The 27045-nt window shown below is 38.7% G+C and overlaps 1 protein-coding gene across 3 annotated transcripts in view; it reads left to right on the top strand.

The window, feature by feature from the left end:
- The first annotated feature begins 5246 nt into the window (after positions 1-5246).
- EPC1 (enhancer of polycomb homolog 1) overlaps positions 5247-27045 on the top strand; it is a 78035-nt gene continuing 56236 nt past the window's right edge. For all 3 annotated transcript variants that reach the window (XM_054582285.1, XM_054582283.1, XM_054582284.1), the window contains exon 1: positions 5247-5677. In XM_054582285.1, coding sequence (XP_054438260.1) covers positions 5525-5677 — 153 coding nt within the window. In that variant the 5' untranslated portion in view covers positions 5247-5524. The remainder of the gene's footprint in view (positions 5678-27045) is intronic.

The following is a 27045-nucleotide window of genomic DNA, read 5'->3' as shown; positions in this document are numbered from 1 at the left end:
AAAGTAACAATAATTAATCCAGTTTAGATAAATAATACCAAGTATTTTTAATATATACGGCTGAATTCTTCAATTTTTCTTTTCTAAGATGGACCTTTATTCTTCTGGCACCTTAACTAATGGAATGGATGGCATCCCTTAAATTATACATTGCTGTTATTCAGGTTCCAAAGCATTTCCTGTCTGTGCCTCCCAACACCTCTTCAGGGCCTCCAGTGGCCTCTCCAGCAGCATCCTTATTAAAATGCTGCCATAAAGGTCTTATCACCTACCTGTGGATAGTGAGGCAAAGATCAGATGATTTATAGAACTCGGATTTAAGGAAGGCAAATCCTAAAAATGGTCCAACTTCCCAATCAGCTCTTTTGAGGGGAGTGGGTTATAAAGTTTGGCAAAATCTTTGCTGGGCTTGGAGTGGATTTTCTGTAAATTTAGGATTTTACATTACATAATAAGATGTATTCCATTTCTTTTCTTTCTTTCCTTTTTTTTTTTTTGTCTTTTTCTTTTTAGTTAAGACAGGCCCAATTTATTATAGTCGTGTATGATGAAGATGGGTATGTCATACTCTTCATTCAAAAACAACAAAACTGGCATCCTGAATAGTTACCCCTTTCTGTCTCTCCTCTTCCCTCATTGCCAAGCCTCTGAAAGAGGCATCTCTCTCCTCACTTTTAGTTCACTCACCTACTTCACTTTATAATTCAGTTCTTGGGGCTCCACTCTGGTATCAAACTAAGTCTCGCCTCTCACCAGCTTAGTGGCCATAGGTAGGTCTTGCAATCTAACAGGACACAGCTCAGAGTTGTCATAAAAATCAAGTGAGGTAATATATTTAAAATGTATTTCTGCATTGCCTGACACATAGTAAATGTTCAACAAATTGTCACACCAAAGAGAACTTAACTTCTTTGGAAGTTAAATGCTAGTTATTCTTATTGATTAAAAGTAGGAGTTCAGAGATGAAAAATAATTGGTATAGCTTAAGAATTATTTTGAATTTACCTAACCACTCAGTCATTCTTCAGGTTAGGAAATTAGCACTTAGAGAGGTTCAGCACTCAAAGAAAGTTTCATGAAGAAAGTGACATTTGAGTTGGATTTGGAAGGATAACAATAGTTTACATCATTGAATGTTTTCTGTGGGCCAGAGACCATTGTAAATGCTTTACATGGAGTGTTTTACTTAATCCTCAAAATATTCCTCAAAAATGTGAGGTAGCATTTTGGTAGAAGTAGATGATCGGAAGCCAAACAGAGAGAATAGAAAGAAAGGAATGAATGAAAACCTGGAGGCAGGAAAGACATTCTGATTTGTAAAGATGTTGAGGAGATGAGATTTACCAGCCATAGTGAAGAGCTTGTCTTAGGCAATAATGATAAGCAGTGTTGGACAGAGAGAGAAAAAATTATGAGGACTTGACAGCCACGCAAAAAAAAAAAAGAAAAAGAAAAAGAAAAAAAGGCTCTCGAGAATGGCAAAATGAAGAGCAGTTATAAATAAATAATTTGGGAAAGGGAGGATACAAGTGGAAAGGAGGTTTTGGGGCCCATTGATTTAGTGACATGAACTGTGAAGCCCAGAAGGACAGTTTAAACCTGTATCCTTCACATCCCCAGAGATCCACAGTCTCTACTAGACATCATGGGTTCCCACTGGCCACTATTAGGAGAATACCAGCACAGTTTCCTATAAAGTAGGGTCTTCATAAAGGTTTATTAAAGTAATGAATCAAAAATAAATTGGATTGGAGGTTATTTCTAAGTGGGACTATGGTTAAAACAACAGGAATGGAAATAAGGCAAATCTCAGAAACAATTCAAAGAAATAATAGGACTTGGGCACATATTAAACTAATATTTAAATCCATATTTCAAGTTTATATACACAGTAAACTGCAGTGAGAGCATTGCATTTGACATTCCATATTGTTGTTTAAGCAGAAGTTCTGTATGTGAAACAAAATGAATCACATGTCAGGGTAATGATACTATAAGTAATTATTTTTGTCATTAAAACTTATGTCTCTTTACTTCTACTCCTACTCCCTCCACCCAAGTTCTTATCAGTTTTACCTGGATTGTTGTCAGAGTATCCTATGAACTCTGGCCAAATAAACCTCATCTTCAAGCACATCTCCCACCCTTTTGTTTATACAGTTGCCCTCTTCCACGAATACCCTTTCATTCCCATTACCAGTTGGAATCCTTGTCATCTTTCAGAATCAAATTACTTGCTATCTTCTCTGTGATGTCTGATCAATCCAGCTAGAACTGACAACTTACTTTCTGAACTCCCACAGCATGGCATCTCACCACACTGGTCATTTGATTAACTGGGTATCCCTTTACTAGCATTTTATTTGTCCCCTATGATGAGGGCACTGTGTTTTCTATTCAGTATATAGTTGTAGCATGAATTAAAAGTACTTTAAATACTGCAAATCCCTTCCCAACCAAGAACCTTTGCAGAAAGGTTAGTCCAGTCAGCTTTACACTAGTATGTATCTTTTGTAGCATTGAAAATATCACATCACCATTGTTGGGGGATACTTATACAAAGAGAGAACTTTAAGTTAGGACTAGAGAAAGTTAAAAGACTGTGCAGGATTAGTCATTTTTGCAAGGAACATTTTGGTTAGATAAAGGAAGCTGAAGAAAAAACCTGAACCTTTATTGCTGCATTCCTGCCACTTAGGAGGGAGGAAAGTGAATTGAATATAAGAGGGACCCCAGCTTTCGGGTCCTTGGAAACCCAGGAGGACCAGGGCATTGAGTTGGATAGGGAACTGATAGAGAAAGAAAATGTCTCTTAGCAGGCATATTATAGGCAAAAAACAAGCTTAATTTGTAAGCATTTTTCTCAATCTGCTGTGGGAGGTGATTCTAGAATTTCTAGGGAACAAAGATCTTAGTTGTATAGTGCCCACTATTACTAATGTAGGATGTGGAAAATGTCCCTGGACTGTTATTTTTAATGAAATATATATGTATATATATCACTCCCTTTGCTTCAATTATAATAACAGGTTAAATATGAGTTGATAAAATGCAGAATTTAAAAAAAAAAACTTACTTTGGTTTAAAGTAGGATGACAGCCGTTTATATTGGGCTTACCAATGATGTGATGCGAAGCCTATGAAATGTAATCCAGTTTCATTAGACACAAAAATAGCTGCTGGCAAATAATGAAATATATATGTATATTTCATTAAATGAATATATATCAGTATATATTCCTTGGTGACTCGCTCATGACTTAAGACTCTATTTTGTTCTGTACAATCTTGGGTTCCTCAATCAACCAAATTCTACTACTAGGATTTTCAGAAACCTAATACTATAGTCTGAGAGGACTACTATGAAACCTGGCTAAGTAAGTGTTATATTCCACAGCACAATGGGCAATTATTGAGGATCCCAGACTGTGACATGCACTCCCATGGCTCTGAGTCTTTGCACATTGCTGTTTCCCCTGCTTAAGATACCTTTTTTCTCTCTCTTTTTTTTTTTTTTTGGCAAGGTTAACCCATACTTATCCTACATAATTTTTACTCACATATCATCTCCAAAAAGCCTTCCCTGAATTCTTTCATTAGATCCACTCCCCATAGATTGGGTGCCACTCCTGCCTGTTTCCACAACAGCCTGGGCTTTCATACAAACATGCACCTCTGGTGTGGCAGTTGCCATCCTCCACAAGTCCTTCTCCCACTGTGCAAACTCCCCCAGGAGCCTCCTAGGTGCTAAGAACTCAGCAGCCTACTTACAAGGCCCTGAAGGGTCAATAAATATTCATTGAATGAGTAAGGGCATAATCTTACAGGAAATGCAATGGAAGTCCCTCTGCCTGGCAGAAGTGAGTTGTCAATACTGAAGTTTTAGGATAATTTTGGAGAACTACCATCTATGTTCTCTTTTTCTTCTCCCCACCAGGTAAGGTGTAGATAAACAAACCTGAAAGGCAGCAGTTTGTCTATGTGCCTTAAGCAAAATACAGTTCCTATCCAATCCAGTATTGAAGAACTGATAATTTTTACTATGTAACTCCCAGGGAGAAGAACAGACTTGAAACATTTTGTATCTTAGTGAACATTTGAAATTTTGCTGCCAGACTTATTAAACCTATTCCAGCATTCTTTCTGATTTTTAAAATATTTCACTGGAAAGAGCTTTCCGGGGATACCTATTTTCTTTTGTAATATAAACCAAGTGGTAACAATCTATCACATCCATTCAGATCTCTTCTAATAGTTTTTCCTTTCATTTTTTTTTTTCGGTTTGACAGGAGTACTACAGTCCTCATATGATTCAATTTTATAAAGTTTTTCTTAGAACTAATGATAAAGATAACTGTGAACCCATAACTATGTGAAGCAGCATTTTCTTTCAGTACAGAAAATCATGAGCTCCGTATAAAGAATTAGCTCTAAAATTTTGAAGTAGGCCTTCAAGTTTTTTCCTGAAATTTACAGCGTCCGATAATAATCACTCCCTTTGCTTCAATTATAATAACAGGTTAAATATGAGTTGATAAAACGCAGAATTTAAAAAAAAAAACTTACTTTGGTTTAAAGTAGGATGACAGCCGTTTATATTGGGTTTACCAACGATGTGATGCGAAGCCTATGAAATGTAATCCAGTTCCATTAGACACAAAAATAGCTGCTGGCAAAAGTTCACCTGAGTAGCATTTTGCCCCTAATTTCGTTTGCATGTTCTGTTTTAAAGACCTAAAGCTCGGCGATAATGCTGCCTCACCCACCGTCTGCGCCCAAGGGCGCCGCTCTTGCCCCGTCGCCCGCAGCAGTGGTCCCGGGTCAACACCGGTCCTCGCGCCGGCCCGGCTCGGGGACAGGTGCTCGAGAGGGGCGACCACAGGTAGTGGCCCCACTCCGCACTTCCACTGCCGCGGCCCTTCGCAAAGCAGTGCGGGTGCAGATAGCTTCCCGGCACCTTCGCCTGCCGGCTAACGGCGCTAGGAGGGAGCGAGGGTGAATGAGGGAGCTTGTGCAGAAAGCGAGCGGTGGCCGGGGTTTCGGGCCCCGGATCCCGAGAACCCAGTACACCCATCCCGGCCTGCCGCGCCCCGGGCCCAGAGGGCGTGGGCTACAAGCAGCCTGGCGCGGCCCACGCTGCCGGCGGGCGCCACGGTTGGCGGGACGCGCGCTCTGTGCCGGCGCCCGCTCGAGCCCGCGCCGCACCCCCCCCCCCCGGCGCCGCGTGCCCGCGCCGCTGCGCGATGCAGTGTGGGGAATGGCTGGGGTTGGCTGAAGAGCGCACAGTGGAGTTTTAATGTCCGCCATGTTGGCCATGGCGTATTGAAGAGAGCGAGCGAGAGAGGAGCGGAGCGGCACAGCCTCCCACCCTCCCGGCTGCTGTGAGGGCCCGGACGGCGGGCTTGCGCTCCGCCCCTCAAGTCCCCGGCAGCGGTAGTCGAGTGGGGACCGAACCCCCGGTTCTCCATGATCCCGCTGGCCGGAGCCGTTTCCCCAGAGCGGAGAGGTATCTGCTGCGCCTGAGATGAGTAAACTGTCGTTTCGGGCGCGGGCGCTAGACGCCTCGAAGCCACTGCCGGTTTTCCGCTGTGAGGATTTGCCCGACCTGCACGAATACGCTTCGATAAACCGAGCCGTGCCGCAGATGCCCACCGGAATGGAGAAAGAAGAGGAGTCGGTACGTGTTAACTCCCCTGTCCGACCCACTGCCAGGCCCCGCTCCCTCTGCTGCCGGCGGTGGCGGCGGCGGAGCACCAAACCCACACAAAATGGCCGCCATCTTCTCTGCCGCCGACTGTAAGTCCCCGGCCGGGCCTTTACCCCACCTCTCCGGCCTAGACCCCGGGCTGCTCTGGCCTGGCGGGACCTTGTCTGAGGCCACTCGCCGACCCCCGCCACTTGTACCCGGGTCTCACGGAGTTCGAGAGCCCGAAAGGCACAAAGGGGTCACGTGATGAAGCTGCCGGCAGCCATTTTGTGGTCTCCGTTGTCGGGTTGGGCCTTGTGAATCCGGAGAGGGGAACGGGCTGGGTGGCTGTTGGGGGTGCGGCGCGCCGGGTGCCGGGGAGGACCCGCCTGCAAGCCGCCTTGTGGGCCGCTGGGTGGCGCTCTAGGGCCGCATCGGCTTCGCGCGCCACCGGCGCCCGGGAGTTCAGATTCTTTGCACTGCGGGGCGTTTCACTTCCCCGTGGCCTCGAAATTTTGTGGGGCTCCATAGGCGCACAAGCTCCTTGGGTCTTCCAGTGTTGATGGCCGGTCTCTGAGGCTTTATCCCCTCCCTGCAAAGAATGTTGAGAGGACTGCGTGTTTGCCCGGACGACTTGACTTTCTTAGCAGATCGGACTTATTTTCTGCCTCCATTCCTCCCTCTCCAGTTCTAGTTGGTCGGAGGATAATAAACTACTGTCCCTCAGTTTTTCTTTAATCCTTGAGAATATGTTGCATATTTATTTGTTTGTTTGTTTATGAGTATGTGGCTCTTCTAAAGCCTGTAATTGTATTACCAGCCTTTTTTTTTTTTTTTTTTTTTTTTGAAACTTCGCTTGCTTTCTTGTTTCTAAACATGGGGAGGGGGTCAGGGAGAAAACACCCACTTGAAGTAGATGTTACAGATCTAAATTTTGAAAGGGGGTCCTTTTTTATTCATAACCGAACTAAAGAAATCATAACATGGAGATGTCTAATTTGGGTGGGTTTCAGTATTAAAATGCGTACAGCTAATAGACATTTTATCATAGCTGTGGCTTTACCTTGTCGTGGAAGTCGGGTTTAGACATCAGGATAATAGAATCTTCCTCTCATTTCCCCCAGATCCTTGACAGTATAACTTGATGACTTCTAATCCTAAGGAATTGCATACCTTGGTTTTCAGGTACAACCATTTAAGCAGGTGCAGTGTATTGACAGTTCAAGGAAGTCGAGGAGTCGCTGGATTTGTGTCCTACAAATTTCTCGAAAACTGTATTGTTATATCTCTTGTTGGTACTGTAAGAATTTTAAATGTAGAAATTGTGCTCTGTAATGTGGATTTTGAAAATAAAGCTGTTTAAACTGTTTGGGTTGTGTACCTTTTAAAATAAAATAGTTGTGACAGTCAAATATTGAGACTAGTCTTAAACTATGGAGATTAGCTAAAATAAGTATATGTAGTAGTGGAGATTGTCTGTACTGATTTTGAGCACATGAGACAGAACCTCTTAATTTATTTTACTTGTATCAACTTTAGTGTAGAATGGTGCCATTTGTTTATTTTTAAATAAGTGATTTGTTTATAAAAATTAAAGTACTTATGACTGCAGAATCTTGTCTTTTGGTTTTATTTTTGTTTCTATTTATAAGTTTTAAAGATAATACTTTAAATTTCGGGTCTTGTTACATTGCCCTGGAAATTAATTTGTAGTTCTTGTTTTGTAGCCAAGGAAGGGAAGAGCTTTGATACAAGCAAGATAGCACTACAGTTCACTTTACAAATGTAGTAAAGTGATGCTTTAGTTAAGTCTTGGACAGTCCCAAGAGTTACAGCCTGAAATCAGAATTGAGTTCAACTGAAGTATCAGTATGCTTGTTCAATTTTACAGATATTTTTGTTCACTGAAATAATTTTGACATTTTATAGCTTCAGTGGATATAAGTTTGTAACACGTGGTGGTGTCCCTGTTTTGGAGGGACAATAAGGGTTTGGGTTTTTTTTCCACTTCATACCACCTTTTTCTGTCATATGTTTAGAATTTGTTTCACTTCACATCCAGCCATAACTATGATGAGTGAAGCACAGACCTCAGGAATTTAATAGAATAGAATTTAACTGACCTTAATAGAAGAATGTAAACAGCAGCTGTACAGTCCTGAGGTTCATGCAGGTAGTAGTGGCTGTATAAATCACAATATTGGCAGTAGCATGTTACACAATTATGAAAATGTATATTAAGTATAAATAAAGGTAATTGGATTCTGAGTTAACCTTAGAAAAACAAAACCTTTGGTAATTTGCTGAAGCATCATACTTATAAAAAGAAAGGATTGAAATAAACTTTTGCCTTTGATTGACAGTTATCGTGTCTTTTAGGCTAGAGTGACCTAGAACCTGAACTGAGTGTCTGGTTTAGAAAAAGTAAAAATCCTGTGTTGATACCGAAAGAGCAGATTTATAAGAGGACAGTTTTGTGTACACCACCTTGTTAAAGCATTTCATGATGAAAATGTATCTGCAAAATTGTCAAGTGAGCTATACCTGACGATTATTAGCATATTTTGCTTCTGTGGTTTCTACTTGACAGGATTCTACAACTTAACCCTGGGAAAATAACACTTAAAATGTACTCCCATTTAACCAATTTTTATATTATAACCTAAACACACTGACTTAATTAGACATGCTGTTAATTTTTAACAAAGTAAAAGTCCCCTTTCCCCTCAAATGAATTTTTGTCAATTTTAGAATTTAGTAATTTTTTTTATTGTTAGAGTAGGATTGAAAAGTAACTTCAGATTATAATAAAGTGAGGGACTTGATTGCTGTCATTGATGTCAGGGATTAAATGTCTGAATTGCTGTATTGCAATACATTGTAACTTGCTAAATCAAAAAGTAACCTTTGAAGTTTTGATTTACTACAAAATCAGTCTGACCATCAGCTCTAAATATGAAATAAATGAGTCCATTAGTGGTAAAAAGGACAGAAGTATAAGCATTTGGGGAGGAGGTAGAAATACCATATTTTTTAAAAAAGTTTAAAGATTATAAACTTGAAGGTCTAAACTTTCAAGTTAGAAATGTTAATAAGTTTAGTGCCAGTTTTACCTTTAATGGAAAGGGTAAAATTTCTAAGATATTGGTACTCTTGACTTTTTAAAGTTAAAATTGGAGCTTTATGTTAAGGTATAATTCTCTTTTATGGATACTTCGCAGTTCAGGAATGACGTTATGAAAACATTGGTTTTGAAGTGATAATTAACAAATTTGGAGCTACCTGGTTCCTATAGTGTTTTAACTTCCTCCATTGGGATCGATAAGCTGTAGGGCTCTGTTTATTATATGGGGCAGAGAAATAACCTTTCTTGTCCTTACTTAGGCTGGGTTAGGTAGTATATGTGATGTAAATAAGATTTAATGATGAGACACTGATTACCCTACACAGCCACCTTTGAGACGCAGAATTGAGTCTAGCCATCACCGTCCAATACCAAATTTTAATAGGGTTCTAACCAGATGGAATAGTCTCATAACACCAACCTTTTCTGTCCTATTAAAACTACTTCCTTCATTACTGGCCCAGTATACAATCATTAAAGTCAAGGACCACTTACAAAGCTGACAGGTGTTTTTTCTCAATTAGGTGGAAATTGGAAATACGTATCTCTGATATGAGAAAAAGTGGTTAAGCACTACATTTTCAAAACGATAAAACCTTGTTTTTTAATAAAAATAAGTTTAAAATACTTTAAATGATAAGTTTAAATTTTTGATTTCTCACTTTTGAAAAAAAATCTTTTTCCTTTAAAGTTTTTTAATCCAGATAAAATCACAGGTACTTGAGAAGCAATGATAAAATCCAGTTTCATCTTTTTACCTTCCCCATGATATTTTTGAATAGAAGTTTCTAAGTTGGGGTTTTGAGGTTGCATGAAAATGATTCTGGAAGACAGTAGATTATCATAAGCATATAAAATTCTGTGATATATTTTTCTAGGGAGAAAAGTCATACTTGTTATCCGTTTCTCAAGGTATTGGTAATGGGGGATGTGGTAGAAAGCTTAAAGATCTACTGTCCTAGAAGCTTCGAATGGAGTTATTTTGGTTTTATCAGAATGGCAGTTATTACATAGGAGAAGTTAATTTAAAAAGTAAAGGCTCAAGAGGAGACTGAGGACTTGACTACAAAAGGAACCCCTCAAAAACTACTGCCTGACTGCCTAAGTGTTAATATCAACTCTTCATTCAGTGTACTATTTGTTACTTAAAATTTTGGTTTAGTACCATTTGTACTAAGACTTAACAGTCTTATAAAACAAAAATAATGAAAACTAATGCGCTTATGTATCTAAGGGTGTTTGTGGGTGCCTTGTGATCTGTAGTGGAATTTGTACTGAACTACCTTTTCTCTGTTATTTGATAGGACTTAATTAAAAGTACCATCCAAATATAGGGTAGCTTACATTTTGTAAACAAGGAGTAATAACCTGTATTTACAAGCTCATGAATTTGTGGCTACGATTAAATATCAAACCAACCACTCCTACCACTTTAAAATGGACTTGGTTTCAGTTTTATCTTTTTCATTCTACTGCATCCATGGTGTGAGTTAGTTGTAATGGCAAAGAAACAGATGGACGATACCTATGTGTATGTACGAACCTATGTAATGGCAGAAATTGTTTGTATACATAAAGGTGTGGATTCTGACTATACGATTCAATTTGCCTGAAAAGGGGACATATTGGTAATTGGTTAAAACAGTAATCGTAAAGCAGAAGATAGCATTTTAAAAGGAGCAATAATGCCATGGAATGATGGTATAGTTTGTAATTCTACATTTAAAAAAAAAAAAAAGATTTTTTTAAAATTCTCACCCAAAGATATGCTTATTAATTTGAGAGAGAGAGCTCGCACACGAGCACGAGAAACATCCATCAGTTGCCTTGCCCTGACCAGGAACTGAACCCTCAACCTTTTCGGTGTACGGGAAGATGCTCCAACCAACAACTGAGCCACCCGTCCAAGGCTGATTTTTACTTCTTAAAAGAAGTCAACCCACAAAGGAATAAAAATTTTTTATTTTAATTAGGGAATAAAATGAATTGTGAGTTTCTAAGTGCAGAAGTGGTATAAAAGTAGGAAATACAGAGACAACTAGGTAGAATATATCTTTAAACTTTTGAACTCTTAAAGTGTGATTTAGTATATTACAGTAACTTCTGTAAGCATACATTTACGGGGAAATCAGGTGATTCAAATATTTTTTTGGAGAGGGGAAAGGAGGGAGAAAGAGGAAGAAAATCATCAATATGTGGTTGCCTCTCATGCGACCCCTTTGGGGGACCTGGCCTGCAACCCAGGCGCATGCCCCTAGACTGGGAATCGAACCAGAGACCCTTTGATTCGCAGGCTTGGCACTCAGTTTACGGAGCCACACCGGCCAGGGCCAGGTGATTCAAATATTTTAAGCAACGTGCTAGAGAAAAGTTGTGTTATCTTAGTATTTATAAATTGCAGCTGATCTTTCTTGATGAAGTTTATTTAAGGTCTGTGATTATAAGAATAATTTTGAGCTATTACAGTATTTTAAACATACCCAGCTTCGCACTTTTAGATAAAATAATTGAATTTCATCCACCAGTCCCACTGTAGCAGGTACATGAAAAAGTTGTTGCAGTCAGTAAACCCAGTATAATCCATTGTTTGGAGTTGTAGCTTTGATGAATGGGGATATAGTCAGTTGTTTAAAAGATAAAGTCCTTCCTCTTATTCGTTACAAAGGTTATCTTTAATAAGTATGGTTCAGCTTCATAAAGGCTTGGTGACATAGTTTGCTGAATTTTGCAACAGATTGTTAAAGCAGATCATTTTGGTTTAATTTCCTTCAGGAGAGCAAGTACAAGCTAAAGAAATAAGGTGTAGCCTTACAGTGAATTGAAGGGCAAAGATAACCTGAAGTTTAAATGTCCTGTGAGTGACTTTAAATATAGGTTCTAGTGTTTTTATATATTGGGATGAGTTATTTTGGGCTTCATTTTTGAATAATTTTGGGATCACAAGTATCAGTTATATATCCTCTGAGAAAATGTACTTTGACTTTTTGTGTCCTGAGACAAGTCAGCTACCCTTACTAGTGAAGTTTAGTATAAGGCAGTATGTGTAAATATGCTGTAGTGATGTATTTCATTATTACTGAATACTAAAAGAATGTTTAGAATGACCTTGCTTTTTGTTGATGCTCAAAAACTACTTAAATTTACACAATCCTTTGTGTTTGGTGTTGTCTGATATGTTACATGAGTTCTCTGTCCTTATAGAGTTGTATGATATAGTTGTAAAAAATGTCTTTAAATTTAGATAATTATTTAATTGGGAAAAGCTTCAAACTGGGAGCTGTTAGACCTAGGACTTTATTAAGCTTCCAAAACTGTGTGTGCATGTTTCCGTTCACCCAGGTTTTCTTAACTGCAAAGTGAAGTAGAACTATGATAATTTACTGTTGTAATGAGTATATTGTGTTCCTGTTGTAATGAGTATATAGTTTCCTGTTGTAATGAATATATTGTGTTAAGTGTTTTTTCAAATGTATTTTATGTGTTCATAATTATAATTACATAATCATTAAATCTTGAATTAGTAATGGGTTCATTTGTATGTTGTATAAACATAATACATAGAGAAGTAAAGTAACCTGGATGCTTGAGTAATTGGTTTCCATTTAGTCTAGGAAGGCTCTAGTTCTAAAGGATTTAGTGAATATCCTGGGAAGTGGGGTCCAGTAGACACAGAATGCTTTTAGTGTTATGAGAATTTGAAGTTAGAGCCAGAATTTTGTAGTAATGGTTGCGGATTCATGCTTTACCCAAAAGGTCTGAAGAGAAAACAAAATATAAATATGGTTGTTTGGAAGTCTAAAGGAAGAATTTGATCGTTATTCTAAAAGCTAAGTGTGGATACATGAAGTGATGTATGTTGTGCAAAGACTGAGAAAAAGACAAATCCATTTTTTTCACTTTTGTAGCAATGTTTTCGGCGTATTTGCTATGAGCCCAGGACTGTAAAATGCCCTGTGGGTATAATAGTGAATAAACAGGGTTCCTTTTTTCATAGATCTTACATTCTAGAATGGAGGCTTTTTGAGGGCAAGAATTTTGTGTGTTTCATTCACCAGTGTGTTTTCAGCACCTGAAATAGTGCCTGGCACATAATCAGTGTTCAGTGTTTAATTGCATGACCAAATTCCAATGGGAAAACAGACAGAAACCAAAAAGCAAATTAATATAATGCTACTCTTATGTGGCAATCGGGCAAGATAATACAGAATTTCAGGTGGAAGGGAGATACAGTTTTCTTTGCATAGATGGTCAAGGAACATTGCGCCGGAAATTTGAATGGTGGTAATGAGCCAACCCTTTGAAGACCTAGATGAAAAACATTCCAGGCAAAAATACCTAAAAATACCTTGAGATGCAGAGAGCCTGTGGTAGGAACAGAAAGCCAGGATGACTAGAGCAAAGTGAAAAAGGGTTGAGCAGGATGAGATGAGGACCCAGCAGAAGTCAGGGGGTCCATATCTGTAGGCTACTACAGGGACTTTTGATTGTTTTGAAATGAAGTAAGCTATTAAAGAGTTTTAGGCAAGAGGGTGACATGATCTGAATTATGTTTTTTAAAGAGTATTCCCCCTACCATGTGGAGAATGAGTCATATTGGGCAAGAGGGATCATTGATGACTTCAATTAGGGTGCAGATAAGAGAAATGGATGGATTTGAGGTATATTTTGAAGGGAGAACCAACAAACTTGCTGAGTGATGTGAGTGCACTGGATGTAGAGAAAGAAGGATTAACCCCTGATTTTTACCTTGAGCAGCTGGATATATGGTTGGGCCATTTACCGAGAAAGGGAAGACTGGAGGGGGGAAGGTATAGAAAGGATGGAATTATTCAGTTTGAAGTGCTTGTTACTTGTCCATATTCATTTGGAATATGCAAGGATGTAGTACATTAGAGTAGTTTGCACTAGAAGTGTATAATCTGGAAGTCATGGGCTGGTACTATAAATTTGAAAGTCTTTGGTGTATAAATGGTTTTTAAGGCTGTGCCCTGGGGCTTGGGTAGGCGAGGAGCTATTAGAAAAGTAGGGAAAAAAAGTGAGGTAAGTAGAAAGAAAATGAGGTTAAATGTGTTCCAGGGAGAAAGAACATTAATTAACTATGTCCACTGAAAAGATCAGTAAGGAGAAAGTAACTGTTTACTTTGATAAAATGTGTGCCATTGGCCTATTTTGTTCAAGTGGTGGGAAGAAAAGCCCAGGTGGAATAGAAGAAATATTGAAAGGGTTATGGCAAGTATAGACAACTCTTTGGAATAGTTCTATTAAAAGGAGCAGAAAAAATATATATAAGGCAGGAACTGAGAACCAACAAATGATTTCTTTTCAAAATTATTTACAGAATTTCAGGAGACACAAACAAGGGGAAGGAGGGGGAGGGAAGCAAAGTTGAGCCCTCAATGCCCTAGTCACTATCTAGAGAGTTTCCAGGCAAAGAAGATCCCAAATAGAGTCTGATAGCCTCCTCCAGTTGAAGAGACAGAGAATGCAGAGTTTTGGAAGGCTGATGTGGCTTCACAGGAGGGCACTAGAGATGCACAGAGAGGTTCCCTTAAGTCTGGCTGAAAACTGATCTTTGGGGCTCCCCAAGGCTAGGGGAAAGGCAACTGGAAGGAAGGAGGAAGAACAGTTGTGCTCACAAAGGGCTGGGACTATGTTGTGTCCTCACAGCCAGAATGGAAAGTCCTGCCTTCAAGGGGCATCAGATAAGAGTCCTGAAAAGGGTTTTTTTCCCTTAATGGTAAAGCTCAGTTAGCTCTGGCCAGTGGTGTCCAACCTTTTGTCATCTCTGAGCCACAATGGAAGAAGAGTTGTCTTGGGCTGTACATTAAATATGTTGCAACATGTAATCACAAAAAAATCTCATAACGTTTTAAGTAAATTTATGATTTTGTGTTGGGCCGCATTCATAGCCATCGTGAGCCACTTGTGGCCCACGGGCAGGTTGAACACCCCTGCGATGTGCTAATTCTGCACTCCCCTAACAAAGATTAACCTCTAGCCTCAAAAGGATCAAATTAATTTCAAGTAATTTAACTGTGTCCCAGATTAAAGCCCAAAAATGTTTGGGACCCAGCAAAAAAAATTAGCAGGCATGCAAAGAAACTGGAAAATATAATGGATAACTAAGGGGCAAATTAATCTACAAAATAGAGGCATAGAGATTACCCAATTAATAGAATTAGTAGATAAAAAATGGTTAATATAGCTATTATAAATAAAAATACATTATTAAAACAAGTATAATAGTTGGAATGAAATCATTAAAAAGTATAAAATACCCTATTCCTACTCCTACTCAAGGACTTTGCTCCTAAAAACTATTTTTTGTCTCCTGGATCAGTTTTTTGGAGGGGCTGGTGACTAATAACAGCATAATTTTTTTTTCCTTTTTAAAAGTCAGGAAGGCGGGTAAATGAGGAAAGATGTAGATAAGTTGGTAGAATTGGCAGTGGGAGTATGATTCTATTGTATTTTCCCTATCAAGTGTGAGGTGTGGTCCTCACCTTAGAGTGAGGAGTACCTCAGGAGAGAAGAAGGTATGTGTGGGAAAGCTAACTTAACAGAGAAACGTAGAAGTATTGATGAATTAGTTGAGGGGTATTTGTGGTCATTGAAAGTGAAACCAATTAGCTCTCTTGGGCCGTTGAATGTAAGCATTGAACTGAGTTCAAGCACAATGTAGGGATATACTAGTGTTTTTCTAGGGTTTGCTGAGAAAGTATGAAGAAGAGAGGGCTGAGGAGATTTGAAGAATCTGAAGTAGAATTTTCATGGTAGACCATAGGAGCTAAACTGGCGAAGCAGGGAAAAAAAGACATCAGGGAGCTGCTGAATGATGGGGAAGCGGTAGGACTCATTGGAACAGAAAGCTCTGTAGGGTAGATTTGTTGGAGTGAGAGTGTGGAAATAGATGAAACTAGGCCAGTGGAGTGGTGGTTAAAGAGTGAGATGCTTGCATTTAGATTTCAGAGGTGGCACAATGAGCGAAAGCAAGATTTAGAGTATAACCACAGGAGTAGTGGCTGAGGTAGAGAAAAGATTAGTGCAGGTGAGAAGGTCTTGGTATTATTAGATGTAGATATAGTCACAAAGAATAATGCCAGAAATGCAGTATTAGTTGAAAAGACTGAGTTCTGTGACTGTGACCAAGAAAGAGTATATATGACAGCTCTGGGGAGAGAGACTGATGGGTTATGATTTTTGAAAGAACGACAATGAAAGTACTAGCCATGGTAAGGAATTAAGAGGAATGAACATTGATCTGTTAGTAGGTAAGGCATGGGAAAATCAACAGCTTCTGCATGAAAGAACTTTAGGGAGTACTGTTTTTAGAAGACACGGCCAGGCTTCAGTTACGGCAAGAAGATGATGGAACATTGGAAGAATTTGAAACTATAAAGAGGAGTTTACTGATATATTTTTATTTTAGACATCAGTGGAAGAGTTTGGGAAGGTGGGGAAAGGGAGAAAATTGGGTCAGATTAGGGAATATTGAGAATGGTGATAAGAGGCAAGGTGATGCTGTTAAGTCTTGGACTTTGTTGACAATGGATATGAGGAATGATGGAATTTATCTAGCCAACCTCAGATGCACAGTTCAAGATACTATTCTAGATATTTTGAAGTATACGGGACCACACCTGCAGCTAGAGATGGCATCTGAAGGAAGGACTACCCCGCTAGATAGAAATTGGTGGCTCAGTGAACTCCAACGAGTATGTATGTATCACCTCTGCTGCACAGTTGTGTAAATGTCTATACAATGAAGGATCTTTATACAGCATACTTTTTTCAGGACCTTTAGGGTTGCTATGGGATATCTGCAAATTCTCCTCCCTTCTCTGCAGTGGTTCTCAACGGGGATTCTTTCACCCCCCAGGACTTTCTGGAAAACTTTGGGGATGCTTTTGATTGTCACAAGTTGGGAGAGGCAGTGTTACGTCCAGGAACGGTATAAGTTCCAGCATGCAGAGGATGGCCCTGCAAAACAAAGAATCACCCATGTGACTTTTGGCTATCCCATAGAACATACTAGTGGGTAAAATTTCCACTTACCCATTATGTGGCTGGGAATTTTACTCCATTTTACATATAAAGTGTTTTTTGTACAGTTTTGATACACAAAAATTTCCAGGACTGCAACAAAATTTAAGTAAGGGAATGTTGTGTTTTTGTGTGTTCAGAACTTGCAGGAGATCTTACCATTTTGGAAGTAACTTCATCAACACCATTTGTGGTATTTAAGTCAACCATAGTAAAAACCTGCATAAAGTTTGCGTCCTGAGCTGCTACTTTCTCTGTAGACATGTAAGCATGTGTGATTATTTTGTCTTCTGGGTGCATACCCCAAGCATTTACATATTGGAATACCTATTTTGTTAAAAATTACTTTCCTTTTGCCCTGGCCCATTTAGCTCACTTGGTTGGAGTGTCATCCCATAAACCCAGAAAGATGCAGGTTCATGTCACATGCCCAGATTGTGGGTTCAGTCCCAGTTGGGTCACATGCGAGAGGCATCTGATTAAGTGTTTCTCCCATTGATGGTTCTCTCCCTCTCTTCCACACCCTTTCCCTCTCTAAAATCATGTCCTCAGGTGAGGATTTTAAAAAATTACTTTTGTTTTACAAGTAAGTTTTTGGATTGCTTATTTGAAAAACGTGTAAGTAGAATAGTGAAGGATTTGAAAAGAAGGGAGCATTAGGTCTGATAGTATTGAAAACAATTCCATGAACTATGGAGTTAGTTCAAGTTCTGGTTGTGCTGATACCTCAAGTCTCTTTAAATGTGGTGTAAGAATTAAATAAGATCCTGTGTAAAGTATGAAACATGGTGCCTTACCATATAGTAAGTGCTCAAATCTTTTTAACTTATAATGTTTCATTTTTAGTTCTAGAAGGATTGAAATGTGTTTTTTAGGTTTAAATTTTTCAACAGATTTTCCTCATACCAAATAATTTTTGTTATGGAGTGCTTCAATAGCGAGTGGATACTGATTTTTATGCATTTCTAGTTGTATTTATGATAGAATGTGAGATATTAAGCAGGGTGTCAAAAAGCATGGCCTTAAGTAGAAGAGAAGGATGTCAACAGAAATGGATTGTTTTTTCAACATACATGTGTGCTTGGTTTCTCAATGGTGACCTAAGATGTACCTAAGGTGTATAAAATGTGTTTTAAAGAATTTGTCACGTGTAAAAAAATTTTTTCTACACATTTTTAAGAGGTATATATTTCAGTGATTTTTAGTTCTTAAGGCTACCCTACATGTAAATCCATTAATGCATTTGGATCCAAGAATTCCTGTTATGCCCTGGCTGATGTGGCTTGGTTGGAGTATCTCCTGTAACCGAAAAGTTGCAGGTTCTATTCCCAGTCAAGGCACATACCTAGGTTGCCAGTCCTGTCTGGGCACATGTGACCCCCTGTCTGGATGCATAAGATCCTGTTCCAGGTGCTGATCGGTGGTCTAGGCGCATGTGGGAGGCAAGCAATTGATGTTTCTCTTTTTCTTCCTCTCGCTTCCTAAAAGGAATGAAAAAAAAAATGTCCTCAGATGAGGATTAAAAAAAAAAAAATTAGGATGCTCTTTTTATTCTGAAAGGTTTATAAATTCTTAACTGGACTCCCCACTCTAGTTTCCACATTTCCAACCCCCTCAAAGTTATCTGGGTGCCCTTTAAAATATGTGAGTCTGGTTATTACTTCGAAATCTAAAAATATTTATTTGTTTATTTATTGGTGAGGTATTTGTGTAGGTGATAGAATGAACTGCAGATCTCCTTACTGGGATTTAATGACCTTGGCCTCCATATCCGGGCTTTGCCTTAAGCTTCCTTACACACTGTACTAGCTATTTATTGCAGCATAACAGATTAGTCCCAAACTTCACAGCAATAAATCAAAAGGTACTTCATTATGTCACACAGTTTCTGAGGGCTAGGAACCTGGGAGCAGCTTATCTGGTTGATGTGACCAAGGGTCTTTTACGAGGTACTAAGGGTTGCAGTCTTCTGAAATGCTTCACTGAGTTGAGAATTTAACTTCTGAGCTTACTCACATCATTGTTAGCAACCTCAGTTCATGACTTCCTCCATTGCTGTATCACTGTCATCACAACATAGCAGCAGGCTTCACCCCAAGGGAGTGAAACAAAAGCAAGAGCATAAGTGAGAGAGCACTCAGGGCAGAAATCACATAGAAGTCCTACTTTTGGAAGTTACATACCTTCACTTCTGTCATATGCTGTTGGTCACACAAACTAACCCTGGTTAAAATGTAGGAAGGAATTACACAGGTTGTGAATGCCCAGAGATGGAGATCCTCAGAGGCTGGCTACCAGTCTCCACATGCAGAATGCTTTCAGACCTCCCAAAGTCTCATCCCATTATAGCAGCAGCTCACAGTCCAAAATCTTACCCAGATTGGATTCAGATACAATGAGGCTTCTCAGATGTAGTTCTGTAAGTATGGCTTTCCAAGTACAAATTTCTTCCAACCTAAGACCCTAAAGGAATCTGGCTGCGCATACCCGCCTCACATACCTGGTATACAGTATTGGGTCAGGCTTAGGATAACTGTTGTGAAATAGTCCTATTAAAAGGAAGGCAGAGAGTTGGGGGGGGGGGTGCGGGGGACAGGGGATCCCTGGTATGTAGCATTTCTGAAATCCATTTAGGCAGATGATGATGTATTTCCTTGGTTGAGCATCAATTCCTGGGGATAATTCACTCAAGATTCTCAGTTTGGCCCTTTGTGCATTTGGTCCTACCCCCTATTCACCTTACCTTTTTCATGAAAGGTAGAACATGTTTGTTTGCTGTTAAGTTTTCTTAGCATCCTTCCTGCCAAAACTTTTGCACTCTGGAGTACTCTTTTATTGGGTTGGCCAAAAAGTTCGGTTGTTTTTTTCCCCATAAGATAGCTCTAGTAGTGCTTAGTTGTCTTTAACTTCATTTGAAACAATTTTGTTAGATTGGCCACCATCATATGAGCAGTGCATTAAGAAAAAATCAAAATTGGTGAGTTTTTGTGTAGCCATTTTAATACTGAAGATGGAAGAAAATACACAACATTTTAGGTTTATTATGCTTTATTATTTCAAGAAAGGTAAAACTGCAGCTAAAATGCAAAAAAAAAAAAAAAAAGATTTGTGCAGTGTATGGAAAAGGTTCTGTGACTGAAAGAACCTGTCAAAAGTGGTTTGTGAAGTTTCATGCTAGAGATTTCTTACTGGGTGGTGATGCTTCATTGTCAAGTAGACCAGTTGAAGTTGATGGCTGTCAAATCAAGACATTAATTGAGAACAACCAGCATTATACCAAGTGGGAGCTAGCCAACATACTCAAAATATCCAGATAGATAAAGTTATTGGTAAAAATGAAAAATATGTCTTATTGTACAGAAAAAAAACCACATGAAATTTTTTGGCCAACCTAATATTTTGCATCATCTCTTGTTTTTTGGGTTGTTTTTTTTTTTTCCCAGTTTCAGTTGGCAATGTTGCTGAATATATAATTCTTTTTTAAAAAAGTTTGTGAGTCTTCTATGAATTTTATTGGGGTCCAGTCCATTAGCTGAAAAGCACACCTATACGTTTTTTTGAGATAAGCCTTTTACTATCTTGAGCTTCTGCTGAGAAACAGCACCCTTAAGCTTCCTAAAATGTAGTCTGTTGATGCTTGAGAGAATCTTTAAAGCATACAGTTCTCTTTAGCAGGCCTTTTGTCTGAAGTACCCTATCTGATCTTTCTGAGGTCTGAAACAGAAGATTTTTAGAGTCACTCCCTTGGCTTAGGGTTTTAGACCTTTTTTTGGTCAGTTGCATATAGATTTGATCTTGGCTCAAAATCCATTGCTGAATTTTAGGGTGGTTCGCAGTCAAGAGAGACAAATTTTCAAAATGAAGTCCTAACTCCTCTTTAGCGGTTTAGTTTATTTCTTCTCGTTTTTATCATATATATCCAAAACTAAGGCAGCACTTTCGGCTCTCTGGTTGAAAATCACCTGAGCTAAATCACCCAGTTCATTAAGTGAATTTTCTGCTTTTCACATAACTAAAGGTAAGAGTGTTACTAACTTTTTTTTCTGCCCTCACCTGTAGTCTTGTAAAATACCATGAGGCTTTTATAAACAGCCTCTTCACTAACACTGTCCTGTTGGGCCATGGTCTAGTTCCAAAGCCATCCCAACAGTTTAGGTTTTTATACAGTGAGAACTCTCAGTACCAGCATGTGTGTTAGTTATCTATTTGGGATAACTGCTTATCCCAAACTTAGCAGTGTAAAACAACAATCGCAGATTTTCTAAGGATCCGGAATGTGCAGTTGGCTTTACTGAGTGGTTCTGGTTCAGTGTCTACAGAATGCTCTTCAAGGTTAGAGTCATCTGTACTGAAGAATCTGCTTTCAGGCTCAGTCACACACAAGCCTGTGTGTCCTTACAACTTGACATCTGATTTTTCAAGAGCAAATGAGCCAAAATGAAGGATGTATACAAGACACTCCCCCCCCCCCCCAAATAAAGCTTCAGTCTTTTATAACGTAATCTTGCAAGTCACATACCATCACTTCTGCCATCTGCTATTGGTCACAGAGCCCAGTACAACAGTGTAAGAGGGGACTACCCAATGGTGTGAATAACAAAATAACAAGAAGGGAGCATCATTGGGGGCCATCTTGGAGTCAACCATAAGCCCTCTACTCAATAAACTGAACTATTGTACTTAATGTTCTCTTAGTTCCTCACTTCTGCCTTTGCTTACACTGTTCTCTTTACCCTAAAAGCCTTTCCTTTTATCTTGTTCACTCAACACACTCCTGTTTGCTGTCAACTTTTATGAAGCCTTTCTTGCCCTTACTAAGCCCTATGACAGCACCCACACTTTTAGAAAACAAATTTATATGAAGATTTTCTTCACCATACTACAAGCCCTTGGAAAAGCAGAAACAGTGTTGTAACTTAGTATTGTGCTGGCACCAATGTGTAGTTATGGAAAAATATAGGTACTTAATGATTATTTGGGTTTGAAAGTGGTGATCAGGTAACCTGTTTTAACTGCCAGGGAGCTTTTGGAGTGAGGCTAATATAATACAGTAGGATTTAAGCTATGGTTTTTGTAAGCTTGGGAAGGACATACAACATTCTAATAATTAAGCCAAATTTTTAAGCCAGGAAAAATATCATGGCATTTCCAAAATTATATTTTGTGAAACACTATGCTGCAAGTACTTACAAAGTGTTAATTTAACAAATATTTGTAAACTTAGCAAAGTATAATGCTAAATATTACAGGGTCCACAGACATGTCTTTTCCTTCAAGGATTCATATGATAAACCATAATCTAGAACAGTCTTGTCCCTGTTGTAAAGATTAGAAATACCCAGTTTTACTTTAGATATTTTTACTTTGGGTAGTTTGTGCTATCACTTAGAGTCTAGTAACTCTGTGTAGGTTAACTCTGTGTAGGTCAGCTCCTAATAGTAAGTTCCAGAAGACTTTTTCTTTTTTTCTATTTAAAGTAAATATAAGTAAAATCATGTAGAATCCAAATCAGTTATTTTACTCTAAAAGTTCTTACATTAAAATTCCTTCTTACTGATTTGAAAGTGTTATGAAAATCAAAATTTTGGCTGCAATTACCTTCTTAGGAGTTTCCTTTTCATCTACTGTGACATCTTGACACTGTATATGAGAATTTATATGAGTTTTAAATTTTGTTAAATTTTTTCTTTATACTGCAATTCCAATTTTTTAAAAAAGCAATCTTTTATATCTGTATACCAGGAAATACCATAGAATCAACACCATAAAAATATATTCCGTGATTACTTTGTATTGACTTTTCAACATATTATTTAGAAACATCTTTTGAATTCTGTTTTATATATTTTTTTTAATACTCACCCAAAGATATGTTTATTGATTTGGGGAGAGAGAGAAATTGATGTGAGAGAAACATCAATCAGTTGCTTCATGCACCCCTACAGGGATCAAAACCACAACTTTTTGGTATACAGGACAATGCTTCAATCAACTGAACTACCCAGCCAGAGCCATTTTATTTTTTGTCTGAACTTTTATTTTGTGATTTTATAGAATACACTTCAGAAATTTCTCCTTTTCTAGTGATGGAAATTTTTTTTTTTTTTCTGAAGATGGGGCAGAATAAAATGCTTGTGATAGAATTAACATTTTTTCCCTGATATTTATATTTTTAGGATTGAATTTTTCATATATTAAATTTTTGTTTATAACTAAATTCTCATGGATGCCTCAATACTTTGTACTACTAAGAAACCAATAAATAACTATAATGTCCCTCTGTTTCTGAGCTCAGCTATCTTAAATCCTTCCTGGAATAAATCCTAAGTTTGGATTAAAAAACATCTGCAATTTCTAAGTTTCAGATCTGGAAAATTTTCACTAGGAGGCCTTCTTTATCAGTTGGGAAATAATGGGATACAATCTAATGTTTACTATATGAAGTGTCATGAAACAAGATGACCACTATTCCTAATATATGTGTAGTTTCTATAAAATTGCTGGGGCCTGACAAGAGGTAACCCTTGTGATACAAATATGTAGCATAGTGGTGTTACGTTATCAAAGTGGCATATATACTAGGCCTTATGTAATCTGGCCCGTACCTCTTTTTGGCTCCAGTGCCTTCCAGTTTTCTCACACCACAGGATCATTCTTGTTTATTCCCATTACTAAAATATCCCTCTATGGGTTAGCTTCATGATTTCTCACTGATCTTTTAGATCTTGGCTCAAGGTATCTGTCTACCATTAGGATACATCTGTCACATGCTCTTATAATAATCATTTGTTCTTAACAATTACTTTCATTTATGTGGTTATTTGATTCATCTGTACCACATGACTCTAAGCTCTAAGTACCTATAGCTTCGGAACTTAATGCTTCTATTATTTGTTGAATAAATGACTAGATTTATTTGTTGTTAATTAACTCGTTAGTTTAATGCATTCCAGAGCTGCATTTAAAGATTGGAGTATAACTCCCACTGTAATTTAGTGGGACAGTGATTGTTCCATCATATTCTTGTACCATGTTTCTGTGTGGTTAGACAAGTTGCTTAACTGCTAGACCTTTTATCATTTATAGAAAGAACTTCTGATTTATAAGGTTGTCTCGGACTCAAATGTACAGTGACATTAAGGGTTTCCTTCCAATTACCAGACAGGATGTGCAAGGTTCTGCTGTAAACACACAATCCTAAAATCATAAATTAACAGATTAATAACAGATTAATTCATAATACTGCATTGCCCATTGGGTTAATTAGGGGATTCTCATCTACATGACCTCACTCCAGGTTCCAGCTGACAGAGCAGCTTCCACCCTGAACATTGATGGATACTGTAATAGAGGAAAGAGCCTGGAATATCTCACATCTTGTATCAGTTATTCAGATTATCTATCCAGAAAGTACATGTCACCTCAGCCCAGAGCTTGGTGCTCAAAAAAATTCTCATAGGTCCACCTAATCACAAAAGAACCAGTAGGTCTATTTCTACCATATGACTCAGAAGGCAAAGAACAAAAATATTTGGCAAACAGCACTAATGACAGATCTGCCCTCTGGTCAGCTAAAGATTTGGATGACGCTCCTTCCTGCAGACAAGAGTCTTACCACTTCCCCATTGACTCCAGTCTAAAAATCCCAGCTAAATAGCATCAAGCTTTTGAAGTATTAGGATTTCCAGGCAATATACACAGCTTTCTACATCTGGTTTGGATGTGTTTCCTCTTGATCTGGAGGTGATCTGTGAATGAAAATACTGTCTCTGTACCGCTCATTCTCACCCTCTACCCTCCACCCCCCCCCCACACACACACCAAATATACATTGGAATAACAAGGACATGATAAACACTATAAGCACTTCCCTTCAGAAAATGGAATATTGAGGGAAACACAGCAGTCCCTAATTCAAAACAACTCAAAAATCTCACCAGGCTGACTTTCTTAGGGTCCCTTTCCCCTGGATGTGGGGAATATTCTTATTTAAGTACTAAGTCTACTGTCTTTGGAGGGACTTCTCAGTCCATTGTGGCTCTCGGCATTGATAGCTAGGTGATTGTTCCTTTTCATTCATCTCCGTTAGCCTCATCTTAATGTAGGTATTAGAAAATAATACCCCTCAGGTTTTGGAGCTTTATAACCTTCCTGTCTGTAGAATGTTGGAGTTCAAAATGTACTTTTAAATCAATCAGATTTTAATCTGGGCTCTTTACCTGTTTGTTGGCAGCACAACTTTGTATTCTTCTAATCTGTTTCTGTTTTGTTCAGTGTGCCAGTAGCCCATACTCATAGTTCTTTATTAGACATCTGTCTGCCTCATAAATGCTAATACCATAACTACTAACTTGTGGGAAGAGCCACACTCTTAGTGTCTCTGTCAGTCTTTTTCTTCTGAGCATTTGGTTCAACTGAAAGTTTTAACTAGGTCTATGCTCTGAGATTGTAATCCATTTAAATGTTGTAACTGTATCATAACCATACCCTTGATTTGAACCTTACCCTCAAGGTTGATTGCTCTTCCTTTGTTAGTAGAAAGCCATCTTGGTTTTTTAACTTAGGGTTTGGTTTGAGAAGCATTCTTCAAACACTGCAAGTCTCCAAATTTTTGGACTTTTCCCTTTTATTCCTGCTTACAAACTGATCAGTTTTAAAATTTTTTTTCTTGAGCAACTAACATACCATTTTAATGTTCAGGTTTGTTTTTTTTTAAACTCTTCTTAAGCTTCAGGTTTGTTAAATACATTATTTGTTTTTCAAGTCATCGTAACTGTCTTTTACCAGTATTTTATGCTGCCTAATGCAAAATGCCTACCTTCCAGCCTCTTATAAGTTTCCTTGCTTCTTGGTCCCCAAACTAATGGCATTATATGTGGTCTGATCAGAAAAGGTGCAGCCATTGTTAATGTAGCAAGAACGGTTTGCATCACATCTGTGTAACCTGGCAGCCAAGGAGAGAGGACTGGAATGCACATGCATGAACAATGACAACTTCACTGTTCTAGTTAGCGGGGGAGGTAGACGCCGTTGAGTGAGCATGTGTGCTATGTGGCCATTGCATTCAAAGTAACTTGAGGAAGTAGAAAAACGAATCTGCATCAAATTTTGCATTAAGCTTGAACATTCCTCTGCAGAAACTATTTAGATGATTCAAAAGGCTTTCAGGGACAATGCAATGAGTGCAGTGCAAATAAAAGTGTGGCACAAGTACTTCAAAGATGGTGGAGAATCTGTTGAAAGTGATCCATGTTCTGGAAAGCCTGCAACAAGCAGACACCTGAGAATGTTGAACATGTACGGGCTGCAATCAACAAAGATCAGCGACTGACAGTGCAAGAACTAGAAGCTGATCCAGGGATTCCAAAAACTACAGTGTCTGATATTTTGACTCAGGATGTTGGCATGAAATGTGTTGTGGCAAAATTTATTCCGTGGCTTCTGCTACCAGAGCAGAAGAAATATTGTTCTGCAGTTTCTGACTTGATTCCAGCTGCCACCAGTGAACCATATTTCCTCAAGAAGGTCATAGCTGGAGATGAATTTGTGGGTCTACAGCTCTGATCTGGAAACGAAGACTCAGTTGTCCTAATGGAAGTTGCTTGATACTCCCCACTGAAGCACTGAAGAAAACGTGGTGATGTCACAGCAAGATCAAGACCATGTTAAATGTGTTTCTCTTTTGTTTGTTTTAAAGATTTTATTTCTTTTCAGAGAGAGGGGAAGGGAAGGAGAAAGAAAGGGAGAGAAACATCAGTGTGTGGTTGCTTCTTGTGCACCTCCTAGAGGGGACCTGACCTGCAATTCAAGCATTTTGAATTGGGAATCAAACCAGTGATCCTTTGGTTCGTAGGCGAGCACTCAATCCACTGAACCACACCAGCCATGACTAAATGTGCTTCTTGACTGGGAAGGTGGTGGTCATCATAGTACACCCTTCCAGGCCAAAAAATTAATGAGTACTACCTCAGTGTTCTCCATTGGTTGAGAGATGCAGTATGACGAAAACAGCTGGTGATTTGGTAGCTTCATCATCACAGTGTGCCCGTTCATGCATCATGTCTTGTGCAGAGTTTTCTGGCAAAACATCAAATAACGCAAGTGACTCAGTCCCCCTACAGCCAAGATTGACACCCTGCGACTTCTGACTTTTCCCAAAACTAAAATCACCTTTGAAAGAGAAGAGATTTCA

This window comes from Pteronotus mesoamericanus, unplaced genomic scaffold (genome assembly GCF_021234165.1).
Source record: "Pteronotus mesoamericanus isolate MK-2021 breed Mesoamerican mustached bat unplaced genomic scaffold, CSHL_Meso_final contig_69, whole genome shotgun sequence".
Classification (NCBI taxonomy): Eukaryota; Metazoa; Chordata; class Mammalia; order Chiroptera; family Mormoopidae; genus Pteronotus; species Pteronotus mesoamericanus.
This window is presented reverse-complemented; position numbering and strand designations above follow the sequence as displayed.